This window comes from Mus musculus, chromosome 2 (assembly GCF_000001635.26).
Source record: "Mus musculus strain C57BL/6J chromosome 2, GRCm38.p6 C57BL/6J".
Taxonomy (NCBI): Eukaryota; Metazoa; Chordata; class Mammalia; order Rodentia; family Muridae; genus Mus; species Mus musculus.
In genome coordinates this window covers 86,370,783-86,386,894 of record NC_000068.7, presented here as the reverse complement: position 1 = coordinate 86,386,894, position 16,112 = coordinate 86,370,783, and the positions used below count along the sequence as shown (strand labels likewise).

General features: G+C 34.2%; 2 protein-coding genes across 2 annotated transcripts; both read left to right on the top strand.

Moving 5' to 3' along the window:
- The first annotated feature begins 478 nt into the window (after positions 1-478).
- Positions 479-1,429, top strand: Olfr1058 (olfactory receptor 1058). Its single transcript, NM_146391.2, has one exon. It carries the CDS (start codon positions 479-481, stop codon positions 1,427-1,429), a length of 951 nt encoding a protein of 316 aa, NP_666503.2.
- A 10,055-nt stretch (positions 1,430-11,484) lies between these two features.
- Olfr1057 (olfactory receptor 1057) lies at positions 11,485-12,432 on the top strand. Its single transcript, NM_207563.2, has one exon. It carries the CDS (start codon positions 11,485-11,487, stop codon positions 12,430-12,432), a length of 948 nt encoding a protein of 315 aa, NP_997446.1.
- Positions 12,433-16,112: the final 3,680 nt, after the last annotated feature.

Sequence of the window (16,112 nt, the reverse complement as noted above, 5' to 3'; positions counted from 1 at the left end):
ATATAATTTCATATGTATTAATTTAGACATGTACGTCTTTCTGTATAGCAAATTTCTCATATCCTGAGAGTATTAATAGACTTAATCACTCTTTAGCTAGATGTTATATGTAGGAGGATATTCTCCAGATTTAAATGTTTAATATTGAATTGAGCTGGCTCTTATCATTATAGTTAGGAAAAGCAAATATTATTTTAAAGGAGTTAGATTATTCTCTAATTAAAATTTTCATTGGGTGAGGATAATTGATTCATATCTGTGTCTTTCCAGCTAAATGTCTGTATCTCTTTGTGTATTTATATGCAAAAGAGTATGTGTATGCATAAAAGTATTTGTACATCTTTGAAATAGACTAATTTTGAAAAATAAATAAAAATATTTGGAGATATTTTATTGAAGCTACTTTGAATACTATGGTATTTGAAATCTATTCAAAGTGCAAATGTCTCTACTCAAAACAGGACTTCCATAATCCTGAATGGAGAACCATAACCTCACAATGGTGACTGAATTCATCCTGATGGGCATCACTGCCTGCCCTGAACTGCAGCCTCCATTATTTGTACTTTTCCTCATAATCTATCTGATATCTCTGATTGGCAACTTGGGCATGATCATCCTTACCTTGGTGGACTCCAGACTACAAACACCCATGTACTTTTTTCTCAGACACCTCTCTACTACAGACCTTGGTTATACAACAGCTGTGGGACCAAAAATGTTACAAAATTTTCTTGTAGATCAAAATACAATATCATTTCATCTTTGTGCGATCCAGTTGTCTTTCTTTAGTATGTTCATTGCTTGTGAAATTTATATTCTGTCTGCAATGTCCTATGACCGCTATGTGGCTATCTGTAAGCCTCTGTTCTATATGGTCATCATGTCAAAAAGACTATGCTTGGTGCTTGTAGTAATCCCTTATGTCTACTGTACAATTGTGGCTCTTTTAATCACAATTAAGATTTTCACTTTGTCTTTCTGTGGCTCCAATGTCATTAGTCATTTCTACTGTGACAGTCTTCCTTTGTTATCTTTGGTCTGCTCAAATACACAAGAAATTGAGGTGATATTGTTGTACTTATCAGCTTTTAATTTGATTTCCTCTCTTCTGCTTGTTCTTGTGTCCTACCTGCTCATTCTCATAGCTATTATCAGGATGCACTCTGCTGAGGGCAGGCGCAAGGCTTTCTCTACCTGTGGGTCCCACCTGACAATGGTCACTGTCTTCTATGGGACTTTGATATTTATGTATATGCAGCCCAAATCCAGTCATTCCTTTGATACTGATAAAGTGGCTTCAATATTTTATACCATGGTTATCCCCATGTTGAATCCCTTGATCTACAGCTTGAGAAATAAAGATGTAAAAGATGCTCTCCATAGAACATTGAAAAAAATACATGGTTTTCTTTTGAAATTGACATAGGATTTTCATCCCGCACTCTTTGTTTTCCATACAAATGTTTCAAAATTACAAATGTTCAACAAAATTATTTCTTATCATTATTTCTTGTAGCTAAGCTTCTAAATCCTGTATGAAAATATATGAAGAAATCAATGGAACTCAATCCCTTTTACTGAAGATGTCTGGGTGCATTTCCAAAAATAGAAGATATATGATCACAGAAAATATTCTGAGAACATAAAGACCACAAGGTTTGGTGATATAGATTTGCTCTTTAGAAAGAACAGGAACTGTAGACCAGGGCTTCAATGGCAAGTGTATGCTTGATTCATTAAGTTTTCTTAATGAATGAATGTGTTGGATTTTTATCTAAACATCTTCATTAGGTTTTTGGATTCATTCATTTATATGAGTTGTGTGAAAATCTAAATTCATCAAAGTGAAGGAAAGCTTAAGTTCTGAGCTTTGCTTGTAACTTCCTATTGACCTTGCTTAAATGTCTCATCACAGGATGGGACTCCAGGATCTTTCTCTTTTTCTTTCATCAAACTTACATTCATCTTTGATGCTCCAGGGCTTGTTAGTTTGTTGTTGTTGTTGTTGTTGTTGTTGTATTTTATCACTCAAACAACTTAATTCTTCTTTGTATTATCTATATTTTTTCTATTTCACTGTATATTTGCATCTAAGTGGCATGTAAAAATTCAGATAAAAGCTTAAATTCTCCTACAAAAACTTGTATAAATGTTTCTTTTATTTTCAATTATTGGCTTGATATTTATTTTATCTTATGATCTTATTTGAACATTATGAACTTCAATAAATTATAATAATAAAAATTGTTTAAATGCTGTATTGTCTTATACATGAAGTCTGAATCTATTAAGTAGATAACTTGTTATACTGTGATGAAAGGATATCCTTTAATTTGACCCATGCAAAAGTGAGTACAGTATTTGTTTCAGTACAGGCTTTGATTGTATCATTTTGCTAAGCAAGAATAATATCACAATTAAAATAGGCTGTATGTCTAACCAAAGTATAGTAATAAATGGAGAGAAATATATCTTTATGTATCGTGATAGCACCTTTCTAATACCTCAAGGTTCACAAAAGTACTTCTAGTTAAGTTTCATACCATCTTTTGCATACTGTAGCAAATATGTCTGTGCCACCTATCAATTGATAAATGTGTGTTCATAGAAGAATAAAAAGTATATGAATATTCACATGGATATTAAAATAATTGATTATTAAACAAGTGAATTTGTTAGAATAAAATTATATTTAAATGCTAAGTATACATAGTTTATATTTTAAAACTATAAATATATATTGGAAAATATAAACAAAGTCAAAGAAAAAAATTACATGATCATCTCCTTAGATGCTGAAAAGACATTTGACAAAATACAACAGCCCTTCATGTTAAAAGTATTAGAGAGAACAGGAATTGAAGGCCCATTCCTAAACATAATAAAAGAAATATATATCAAAGCAACAGCCATTATCAAATTAAATGGAAAGATACCTGAAGCAATCCCAATAAAATCAAGGAAAAGACAAGGCTGCCCACTCCCCCTGTATCTATTCAATACAGTTCTCAAAGTTCTAAACAGAGCAATAGGACAACAAAAGGAGATCAAGGGACAAAAAAAGTTGCCAAAGAAGAAGTCAAGGTATCACTATTTTCAGATAATATGAGGGTATACATAAGACATTGCAAAAATTCTATCAGTGAACTTCTACAGCTAATAAACGAATTCAGCAAAGTGGTCAGAGATAAAATTAAAAGAAACAATCACTAGCCTTCCTTTATACAAATGGTAGATGGGCTGAGAAAGAAATTGGGGAAAAAACACCCTTCACAATAGTCACAAATAATATAAAATATCTTGGGGTAATTCTAACAAAACAAGTGAAAGATCTGTTTTACAAGAACTTCAAATTTCTCCAGAAAGAAATCAAAGAAGACCTCAGAAAATGAAGAAATCTCCCATGCTCATGGATAAGTAAGATGAACATACATAGTAAAATTGACCATTGTACCAAAAGCAGTCTACAGATTCAATGAAATCCCCAACAAAATTCCAACACAATTTTTTAAAGACATGAAAAGAGTATTTCTCAATTTTTTATGGAAAACAAAATACCCAGGATAGCAAAACCAATTCTCAAAAATAAAAGAACTTTAGAGGTAAACACCCTTGCTGACCTTAATCAGTACTCCATAACAATAGTGATAAAAATTACATGGTATTGGTATAGAAACAGGCAGGTTGATCAATGTAATATAATTGAAGACCCAGAAATAAAACCACACATTTATGGACACTTTTTCTTTGACAAAGATTCCAAAAATATACACTGGGCAAAAGAAAACATCTTCAATAATTGGTTCTGGTCTGGCTGGCAGTTGGTACATAGAAAAATAGATATAGATCCATATTTGTCACCTTGCACAAAGCTCAAATTGAAGTGAATCAAGAACTTCAACGTAAAGCCAGATATACACAATGAAATAGGAGAGAATGTGGGAAAAAAAAAAAAGAACCTCGAACTCATGGGCATGGGGGAAATTTTCCTATACAGAACTCTAATGTCTCAGGCTCCAAGATCAAGAATTGATAAATGGTACCTCATGAAACTGAAAGCATCTATAAGGCAAAGGACATAGTCAGTAGGAAAAATCAAGCAACCTACTGATACTGGGAAAAAGTCTTCACTAACGCTACATCTGATATAGGGCTATTATCCAATATATATGAGAACTCAGAAAGCTAACCACTAAAAAGTCCAAACAACCCAATCAAAAATGGGGTATAGAACTAAAGAGAGAATTAACAACAGATGAACTTCGAATGGCCAATAAGCACTTAAAGAAATGTTCAAAGTCCTTAGTGATCAGGGAAATGCAAATCAAAATGAACCTGAGATTCCACCTTATTTCAATAAGAGTGGCTAGGCTCAAATACTCAGGTGACAGCACATGTGGGCAAGAATATTGAAAATGTGAAGAAAGAGGAACACTCCTCCATTGCTGGTGGAATTGCAAACTGATACAACTGCTCTATAAATCAATCTGGAGGTTCCTCAGAAAATTGGAAATAGGAAACTTACGCCCAGTTATACAACTTCTGGGCATATAGCCCAAACTGCCCCATGTATCAAAAGCACATGTGCTCTACTATTGTTCATAGCAGTCTTATTTGTGATAGCCAGAAGCTAGAAACAATCGAGAGGTCCCACAATGAAAGAATGGATACAGAAAATGTGGTTCATGTATACAATGAAATACTAGTCATCCATTATGAATGAGAGCATAGTGAATTTTGCAAGGAAATGGATGAAACTTTAAAATGTCATCATGAATGAGGTATCTAAGACCTAAAAGGACATGCATGGTATGTACTCATTATTAAATAGATATTAGCCAAGAAAGTACATAATACCCAGGATACAATCCACAGAACTCAAGAAGGTTAACAAGCCAAAAGGCCCAAGTGAGGATGCTTCAATCACACTTGGGAGGGAGAAGAAAGGAAAGGGCAGAGAGAGGGAGAAAACTGGTTGGGTGTAGGGAGGGGGAGGGGCAGGGGAAAAGATAACATGATCAGGTTTGACTGGGGACAAGGAGCAAAGCCCCAAGGAGCAGCACAATGAATGGAGATATGCAACCTCTGGAGATGGGAGGTGGGGAGACCATCAAGAATGTACCAGAGATCTGGAAGGTGAGAGAATCTCAAGACTCAAAGGTGGTGAAATGCCTAACAATGGGGAGAAGAAACGTGTAGAATCTACCTCCAGTAGAAAGACAGGGCATCAAGTGGAATGATGGAGTTGACATCCCACAGTCAAAAAATTTGACCTAGTAAAATTTGTTCCTGTGTAAAAGAACCGCAGGGACAAAAATGTAGAACAGACTAAGGGAAAGAAGATCAAGTGACAGGCCCAAATTGGGACCCATCTCAAGGTGAGGTTCCAAGGCCTGACACTATTACTGATGTTATGGTGTACTTACCAACAGGAGCCTAGCATAGCTATACTCCAAGAGGCACAACAAGCAGCTGACTGAGAGAGAAGCAGATGCTTACACCTAACCTTTGAAATGAAGTCGGGGAACCCTGTGGTTGAATTATGCAAATGCTTGAAGAACTTAAGGAGGAGGGTGACCCCATAGGAAAAACATGTCTGTCGTCTCAACAAACCTGAACCCCTGAAATCTCTCAGACACTAATCCCCCAACTAGGCAGGATACACTAATTGGTCTGAGGCCCTGGACACATAAATAACATAAGACTGCCTGGTCTGACCTCAATGACAGAAAAGGCACCTAACACTTAAGAGTCTTGAGGCCCCAGGGAATGGGGATATCTGGCAGGGTGTTGGGAAGGGTGTGTGAGGCTCATCCTCTTAGAGGTGGGGGAAGAGGAATGGGATGAGGAGCTATTGGAGGGCAGAACAGGAGGGAGCTAACAACTGGACTGTAAAGAAAGATTTAAAATAATAATAATAAAAAGAATTAGAAAAAAAAACAAAATCTAGTCCAATTTATTTTTAGTAGAAAATTCAACATGAAAAAGTAAAACCACACTATTAGTCATTAATAATCATAAAGGAATAAAATGTTTAAATTATTGCAATTTCACCATATTTTATTACCATGAATTAAGTTCAGTGAAAAGATATAAATTAATTTGAGAGAAATATAAAAGTTACTAACATCCATATTGACAGGGACACTCAGAAATGAATATAACTCAATAACTTATTTCTAATATAAATAATATTACTTATGATACCACATCATATCAGTGTGATGATGTTTAAATTTAGGCATTTTAATCATTTTGATATTTTGCATTTTATTGTAATTTAATTCATGACATTTCAAAATGTTTTATATACAATATATTTATACAATTTTTGTAAGCTATGAACTAGAATTGGATGAAAAACTATGAAATTTGTTTCATTGAATTTGATATACTTTGTAAATGTCATTTAAAATATGAAAAACTGGTTAAAAGAAGAAACTTAAAATAAATTAGAGAAACATTAATTACCTATAAAAAAGGCCATCATTGAGAAAAGAGGCCACTTTATATGCCCCAGTACAGGGGAACGCCAGGGCCAAGAAGTGGGAGTTTATGGGTATGGGGACAGGGTGGGGGAGGTTACAGGGGACTTTCGGGATAGCATTTGGAATGTAAATGAAGAAAATATCTAATAAAAATTGGGAAAAATTAAATTTAAAACGATCTTGCAAAGTTGAAAAAAAGAAGAAGAACAACATTAACAAAAACATAAATAAACAGAAGATGGCCTATTTGGCCATCAATTGGAGGAGATGCCCTTGGTCTTGTGAAGATAATACGCCCCAGTACAGTGGAGTGCCAGGGCCAGGAAGCAGGAGTGGGTAGGTTGGGGAACAGGGTGGGGGGAGGGTATAGGGGACATTTGGAATAGTATTTGAAATGTAACTGAAGAAATTAATATCAAACAAAACCATAAACTGAGTAGAGTACAGGCTATAGTAGTAATTTAATAGGTTTTCATTCCTGGACATTATAATATTTGGAGTGAATGACAGGTAAGATGTCTTAGAGTTTAAATGAACTTCGTAAAATTGACAACATGAGTTTAAAAACCAGGACTCAACAAAAGTGGAAGGAAAGAAATGACTCCTGGAAGTTGTGCTCTGACATTTGTATACACACAGAGACACATAAACACAAACAATAATGCTAGAGAAACAAAATATTTGTAAAAGTAATTGTGTGTGGGAGATCATTGGAGAGATACTTTAGTGATTAAAGTGCATAATGTTCTTGTCTAGGACCTAAGTTCAGTTTCGAGTACCCATGACCGATTGCTTACAACTGCTTAAAATTCCAGCTTATTAGGATCAAATGCCATTCTCTGAGCTCTGCAGAAACCTGTACTTAGATCCATATATCGGTACACAAATACATACATATATATATATACTTTTTTATTACTTTTATTTATATGTATAACAAAAAAGTAAAGATTATATTTTTGGTTGTGTGAGAAGTTGACCAACATATAATGTACTTCACAATTTTGTTAAGTGCTTTTATTTAATAACAGTTTGGTAGATTTTGTTGTTGTTGTTTCATTCAAGGTGTGATCTTTTTTCTTGGTTTTGCTGTTATATATTTTGGAATTTTTGTTTGCTTGTTCTTGATAAATAAGTTAAAGTTTGGTGAATAATGAGGGGAAAAGAGACTGGAAGTATTGGAGGAGCAGAGGAAGATGCTATTTAAATTTAAAATTGTTCACAATATATAAAAGTGTAATATACTAAAAAGTAAAAAGCCAGAAAAAAAACCCAAAGGAAATCTTAAAATATAATTAGAATTAGAAAACAAGATATAAAAACATAATAAAAATAAGTCTACCCAAAAGCAAATTAATTGAGAATGAATTGATGGGAGAGGTTTGTTAAATAGTATTTAAAAATAAATAATTCAGTATTATAATTTTTCTGCCAAACTAAAAATTGTTTATTTCCAAAATTTTAGAAGAATTAAACAAATTTGTGCTGCATGACACACCTATACATACTATAGAGCAAATAGTTTTTATATCTCATATACTTTTGTTTGCTGTTTGAGCAGAATAGTAGGTTTATAGTCATTCTATCCCTGTATTTAAAATTAAATAGCTAGGCCATATAGTATGGTTTTAACAATTGTCCCTTCTTCCCAGTAAGTCTCAGTACTTCCAACTTTTTCAAATTAGAATGTTGTACAGAGATACACCATAAAATAAACAAATAATGAATAAGTTGATGTAACCATTACATCTACTTGCTAGCATAAACATCCAGGTGAATCCATGAGCAGCATTCATGTTTCACCTTTGTGAAAAGATGAGTGGGGACCTGCTAATGAGCTTACCATTTGTCTATCTGTCCCCCAGGAATCAAGCTTTTTCTTTAAAAATTAATTTCTTATGTGTAGGGACTGCAGCAAATAAGTAAATGCATCTCAATGAGCTAGTCTCTAGGGACAGAAATATTTAAAACTGTTCAGTTACCTTCATAGGGACATCATATTGGTTGTAGGTCCTAGTAGATTGTTCTCACTGGTAGTTTATAATGTATTTCATTTATTTATTGGACTAAATTCAGAGTCCAAATGTCTATCAAAACCTTCAATCTTTTGATTACCATTTAAATTCTTTTCCTAGGAACTCAGGCTTCTGATCTAAGAATGCTGGATCTGGGACAGAGATATTAATTACTTATATCCAGTCTATCTACTTTAAAAAAAATTGGCCTGGGCTGCTAATTCAGAGGAAGAGATTGCGAGTAAAGTGAGATTTTCCATAGAGTACACAGAGGTTTTTAATCTGTCATAGAAGTGGTAGAACAGAAGAGATATCTGAAGAGTCTCTGACATGCATAATTCTGTGTTTCCAAAACTCGCTTACAAGATTACTAACAGTAAAAGGTGAGTTGTTCTCTCTCTCTCTCTCTCTCTCTCTCTCTCTCTCTCTCTCTCTCTCTCTCTCTCTCTCTCTCTCTCTCTCTCTTTCTGTTTTTAAATTGTTATCTATTGGGTGGCTGAAATATTTCCTGCTACTTAAGAGTTAATGGTTTTGTTCACAATTCAAAATTAAGAGACACACAAAAAATTCCTGAAGGCAGATCTCTAATGTTCAGGAATGAGCGCTCTGGTAAAGTAGCAGCATTTCATCCAAAAGACCCTGAGTTGGATTCCTGGAATACATACAGTGGAAAGGACGATTTAGTTTTTGAGAACTAGTAAAATTACATATTGAAATCTCAGAAGATAATTAAGAAATGTTTTATAATGTCATTTCTAAATCAAATTCTGAGAGTTTGAGAAGTAAAATGAAGATAGTAAAATTATGGAGATTAAAATTGTTCAAGTGTTGATAGTTTCTTATGGCTCACCAATTACATATTTCTACCTGAAAACTAATTTAAGAAAATTTGCAAAGTTAAAACACTGCATCCAGTGAGAGTTAAGCAAGATTCTGATGAGGACAAAGAAAACACTTGAGTAGTTCTAAAAATGGCTATTTTTAACATTGATTACCAAAATCATAATGTCATTGGCTTTGTTAATTATGTTTTAGTACATCATTGATTTAATAATTAAATATATTAAATATATACAGAAACTCTAGCTCTCAAAAATAATTGCTCAAATTTTAGCCAAAACAATAGTTGTTAATGATGTAATTGATTCTTGTTGTTAATGTAAGATTACATTGATAGAAAGCTCTGTATGTCAAAGCAAATGCTACTTGATATTTTTTCATGTAACAACTGGAGAAGAAATAGTACCATTAATGTAACTCATATCATGTTAAACACCTGAAGCTGACTTTCCAAGAAAACAATCATGTCTATAGAAGCATAGTGCTGTGACACAAAATATGAGGGAAAGAAACTATAACTCATGTATTCCAATTGTAAAATTTTAGACCATCAATTTTCAAGCAATCACACAGATCTACATTAATGTTTGTAGATATTTGATATCACATGACCTACTTTTAAAAATACTCAATCTTAATGACATGTCATATAGTTTATAGGGTGCACTACGAAATTCAGTCCATATAGAATAATTTGTATTACATTGAAGAACACTTACATACTGTATATATTTATTACTTTTATGTATTACATTATTTTCTACTATTTTTCAGTTATTTAGCAATATATTGTTGTTTTTTTTAAGTTTCGATGTACAAAATTATAATGTACTTGCTATATGTATTTAAAGCTTTAAAATCATTATTAAGATAGGATTTATTGAGAAAATTCAACAAACTTTTAAAAGCAGAAAAGCAGCACTATTACTGGGATCAGTTATGTATATACTTTATATATCTATTTTATCATTTCATTTGCAAATTATAAAACCAAGTTAGTTTTTTTTTAAATCACCAAAACTGAGTAAACAAATAATCAAACATCTCAGTCAGAGTAAATAAAATCACATCGCGTTGATGTTTTGCAATGACAATACTGCTTTACCTAGATTTTAGATAATTTAAATATTGAAAAATACTTATAACCATATTCCAAAATTAGCCTATAGAACATCGTGGAACTTATAACAAATTACATATAAAATACATTGTAAATATATTATGAATAAATACATAGACTCTATATAACCTATTATTAGAGAAATTTTGTGTTATATAAAGGTAAAAATACTTTCCATTCAGTATTCTACCATTCTAAACCAAACCAATCAACATTTATCAGCAACTGTAAATAATAGTACCAAGCAGGATGCCACATCCAACTGACAAAGCACCCAGAAGTTCTTTAGAGTGATGGTTGGTAATTATCATATAAAATGGGACATAAAGAGAGACACAGTCTTGAAAATATTGTTAGTGCTAAATTGAAATTATTAAAAACAATTTAAATAGACGTAATTAAATTCTAATGGAAATGCCAGATGAGAATGCAAGAAGAAAGTAATAGAACTGAAATTAACTAGAAGCCAGAACAATATGGCAGGACTAGATGAATTGGCAGAAGAAATGAATTATGATTAAAAAGGATTAAGATTTGTAGCAAGATACTAAGATGGATGAATATCAAATAATAGATTTGTTTTCAAGAAAATGAGTCAGAAATGTAAGAAGAATCAATGAGAAGAGCCTAAAAGATGCAAAGCTAATAACCAGATAATCTAGTCACTTTGGTTCAACTCCTCAGAGGTGTGTGTGTGTTTGTGTGTGTGTGTGTGTGTGTGTGTGTGTGTGTGTGTGTGTATGCACAAATATAATTCAGGTATTTCATAATGTTGTGATTCGTATAATCATATCAATGCTAATTAACAGTTGTCTAAGACACTTGAAGCCACAGTACTCTCTGATGTTTCTCATATTTATGCACAGATAAGGAAAAAGAGTAAGCATGATTGAACATGTTTTAGATTTGTCATTCTAAATAAAATGACTTAGAATGAGACATTTAGCACTCTATTATGTAAGACAGAAATGGTGACCTGATAATATTTTTATTTTCCACATTAAAAGATGAACATATAATGGCAACAGGGAATCTCACTCATGTCACGGAGTTCATACTCATGGGGGTATCTGACCGTCCAGAACTGCAGGTTCCACTTTTCTTTCTCTTCTTGGTCATCTACCTTCTGACAGCAGCAGGGAACCTGGGCATCATCACCCTGACCTCCGTGGACTCACGCCTGCAAACTCCCATGTACTTCTTCCTCAGACACCTGGCGATCATCAACTTTGGCAACTCCACTGTCATTGCTCCTAAAATGCTGGTCAACTTCTTAGTCAGTAAGAAAACCACCTTATACTACGAATGTGCCACGCAGCTTGGAGGATTCCTGGTTTTCATTGTAGCAGAGATCTTTATGCTGGCTGTGATGGCCTATGACCGCTATGTCGCCATCTGCAACCCACTGCTCTACATGGTGGTGGTGTCTCGACGGGTCTGCCTTCTGCTGGTGTTTCTCACTTACCTCTTTAGCTTTGTCACAGCCATTGTTGTGACACCTTGTGTGTTCTCTGTTTCTTATTGCTCTTCCAATGTAATCAACCACTTTTACTGTGATAATGTCCCTCTGTTAGCTCTGTCCTGCTCTGACACTCACCTTCCAGAAACTGTTGTATTTTTTTTCTCAGCGACAAACTTGTTTTTCTCTATGATTATTGTACTTATATCCTATTTCAACATAATACTTGCAATTTTGAGGATCCGTTCATCTGAAGGAAGGAAGAAAGCCTTCTCTACTTGTGCTTCTCACATGATGGCTGTCACTGTGTTCTATGGCACACTTCTCTTCATGTATCTACAACCACGGACTAATCACTCCTTAGACACTGACAAGATGGCTTCTGTGTTCTACACCCTAATAATTCCAATGTTGAACCCTGTCATCTATAGCTTGAGAAACAAGGATGTAAAGTGTGCATTGAAAGAATTCCTAAAAAATCCATGCAAACGATTCAATCTTATATGAATTTTAACCATAATTTTTTTATTTAAAGATTTCCTTTCCTTCTTTTTTTAAAAAAGGCACTGTTCTTCAAAGATATTGTTGGTAAATGTCAGGACCTAAAACTTCAGAAGCAATTGGATTTACTGTTTTGTCGTTGTTGTTGTTGTTGTTTTATCCCATATTTTTTACCCAAAGGAGAAAAATAATAAGTTAATTTACAAGTTAACAATTTTATTTAAAAGACAGAATACAATTTACTGCAAGGGCAGCCAGGGGGCTTAAGTTATGGATTATGGTACAGTTATTGCATCACGAGCACAAAATGCTGAGTCCAAGTCTTACTATGAAAATGTCATAATTGATAAACAAGGGAATGCTTCAACACAGACTGGAGGTTTTCAAGAATCATTTCTTAGGAATATCAATAATCAGACATTCTAGCAACAGACGGGTTCTGAACAATTATTATAGATAGTTAAATCCTTCAGGTTTTTTGCAAAATATCATTCATTCATCTAACTCTTAATATTTGAGTATGCATTTATTTTATTCTTAATGATATACTATGTAACAAAAATTATTATTTTTCAGAAAAAGATAAATATTGAAATAAGTGTTCAGTACACCCAGGTATTGGATATGTGAAAAGCCAAATGAAATCAATCTCATGAAAAAAATTATGTGTATTGCTTTTGGGTTTTTTGTTTGTTTATTTTTATATTGGTTATTTTATTTATTTATGTTTCAAATTTCCCCCTTCCTGGTTTCCCCTTTGCAAAACCCCATATTATTACCCATCCCTCCTTCTTATTTGATGATGCTCCACTACCCACACTTCCATTCCTGCCGCACCAAGCTAGCATCCCTCTAATCTGGGGCACCAAGCCTCCACAGGAACAAGGGCCTCCCATCCCATTAATGCCAGATAAAGCAATCCTACATATGCAGCAGGAGCCATGGGTCCCTCCATGTTTACTCCTTGGTTAGTGGTTTACTCACTGGAAGCTTTGAGAAATTCAGTTATTTGATATTGCTGTTCTTCCTGTGGGCTATCAATCACTTTCTGGTCCTTCAGTCCTCCTAACTCTTCCATTGGGGGCACCATGTTCAGCCTGATGATTGGCTGCAAGCACCTGCATCTGTATTTGTCAGGCACTGGCAGAGACTCTCAGAAGACAGCCATTCCAGGTTCCTGTCAGCAAGCTCGTCTTGCCACCAACAGTATTGTCTATACTTTTTTGTGTGCAGATGAGTGGGATCCTTATATGGGGCAGTCTCTGAATGGCCTTTCCTTCAGTCTCTGCTCTACTCTTTGTCTCTGCACTTCCTTTAGAGGGGGATAATTCTGGTTTAAAATTTTTAAGATGGGTGGGTGGCCCCATCCCTGAACCAGTAGTAATGCCTATCCACTGGATATGGTCTCTACAGGTTTTCTGTCCCCTTTGTTGGGTATTTAGGTTAGTGTCATCTCTCTTGGGTCCTGGGAATATTTTGCTCCCCTGATATCTGGGATTTTCTAATGGCAAACCCTCTCCCTTTACACATACATCCAAAACAGTTTAGATTTTTATCCAAAAACCAATGCAACATTTTTTTTTTTTGCTTAAAACTAATAATGTTGTGTAGATTTATTTTTGAACTATGTCTTAAGATAAATCATAGTTGTATATATTTTGAAATAGTGAATTGGAGTAAAATTTCCCTTAACAAAAAAGCTGTCTGACTATATTCAGAATATCTCATGTATTCACAAAGGTATTGGTGACAAAACTTGTCAGAAAATTGATCGCTAACCCCACACATGTACATGTACATTGTACAGGCATAGAGGGAAGTTAGATTGAAAGTGAAGTGAGGATGTGAGTTCAGGGATGGCTCAGAAGCAAATAAAATGACTTCAGAGGAGGATCGTAATTGAAAAACCAGACCTTATAGATCAGTGTGTTATCACATTCGTTGATCTGAATTTAAGAAAAGTTAAACAGTGCCCATAAAAATGAGGGTTTGTAGATCAGAGAGTTGTTAGCTGTAGTAGGTTAAGCCATTCTAGATATTGTTTTTCTTTATATCCTTTGGTATGTGAACTGTGTATTTCTTTTGGAAACTCAACAGTATTATCTATTTCCTTGAATTTCTTAACTCCCAGGACAGTCTTTTAGCATTAGGTACTATTCACTTATAGATTTCAAATAATGATTGTCAGCTTTACATTTACTGTAATATATCTTGGTACATACACATTTTCACTCCTTTTCTTTTGTGATCATTATTGGTCAAAACAAAATCAACCATAAGAACTTCTTTATCTCAGAATATGTATAATCACACAGGCAGGCTTTATTTTTCATTCAAAGTAACATTGTGATGAACACTTCTTTTAATTGCCAACTCGAGTAAATTAAGAATTTCTGGGGTCATTATTAAAATAATGTTATGGGTGTGCTTGTGAAAACTTTACCATATATGACTAACATGTAGGAAAACAATTGAGGGAACAACCTCTGCCTTTAACATGAGCAGCACTTCCCAATAGGCAGGAATCTTGAGCATAATAAGATTAGAAAAAGAAGAAAAAGCCAGTGGCATGTGCCATTCAATTTCCTGGGTCAAATCAACTGCTGCTATGTGTAGTCATAAGAGCCCAACTTCTTCAGCCTTTCAAAACAGGTTTTTATCCATTGCTTTGCAGTTAATTTTCCAGATTTTATTATATTGTTTCCTTCTAGTATTTTGCTCTGTTTACTCAATATTCTCATATTTAATACCTACTATACTATGTCACATGGAAGCATGGAGGTAAAAATTTTTCAAATACACAGCTTCCATTCATCAGAGACGAGTTCATCTATTGCATTCTACTCTATAAATATGTGTATTGAGTTCTGTACCATACCACCTATATTCTCATCCTCTCTCTCTCTCTCTCTCTCTCTCTCTCTCTCTCTCTCTCTCTCTCTCTTGCTCTCTGTGTGTGTGTGTGTGTGTGTGCGTGCGTTTGTGTGTGTGTGTGTGTGTGTGTGTGTGTGTGTGTGTGTGTGTGTGTGGTGTGTGTATGTGTGTGTGTTCTGAACATCATAGATGTACGTAACAATATAGACATTATTTCTTCAATAATTTTTCTTTACTTTATATTCACATAGATGTCCCCATCCTGTCCTCTCTGTACTACCCTTACAAATCCCTGCCCCATTACCTCCTCAACTTCTCAGAGAAGGAGGAGCCTCCCTTGATAACTCTACACCCTTGGATACCTTCTCCCAGCAGGGCTAACACACACACACAAACATACCACTGAAGCACAACCAGATTAACTAGGTAGGGTAATGAGAGATTTATTGTTGTAAAAACCTTCATCCTACAAATTCTTATCTACAAATTTTTGTCAATCTTAATCAAAAGCTAGGACTATTATTCACAGACAGGTTAAAAAATGTTAAAATTTACATATAAATACTAAAACAATGATAGTGAGTGAACCAAAAATTTACTATTCACCATTCTTGATTTTCCTGATACTACTACATATCTATAGTATTTCAGGCAGAGAATTATACTGATGAAACTGAATGGAACTTTTGCTATTGAGCCACAATCTCCATTCCTTACAATACCTTAACATTGACCCTTTTGCTGTTCATACATGTTTGTTTGTAGATGTTAGAAGAGGGTCCCAGATCTGTGAACATCTTACAGAGTTTTGC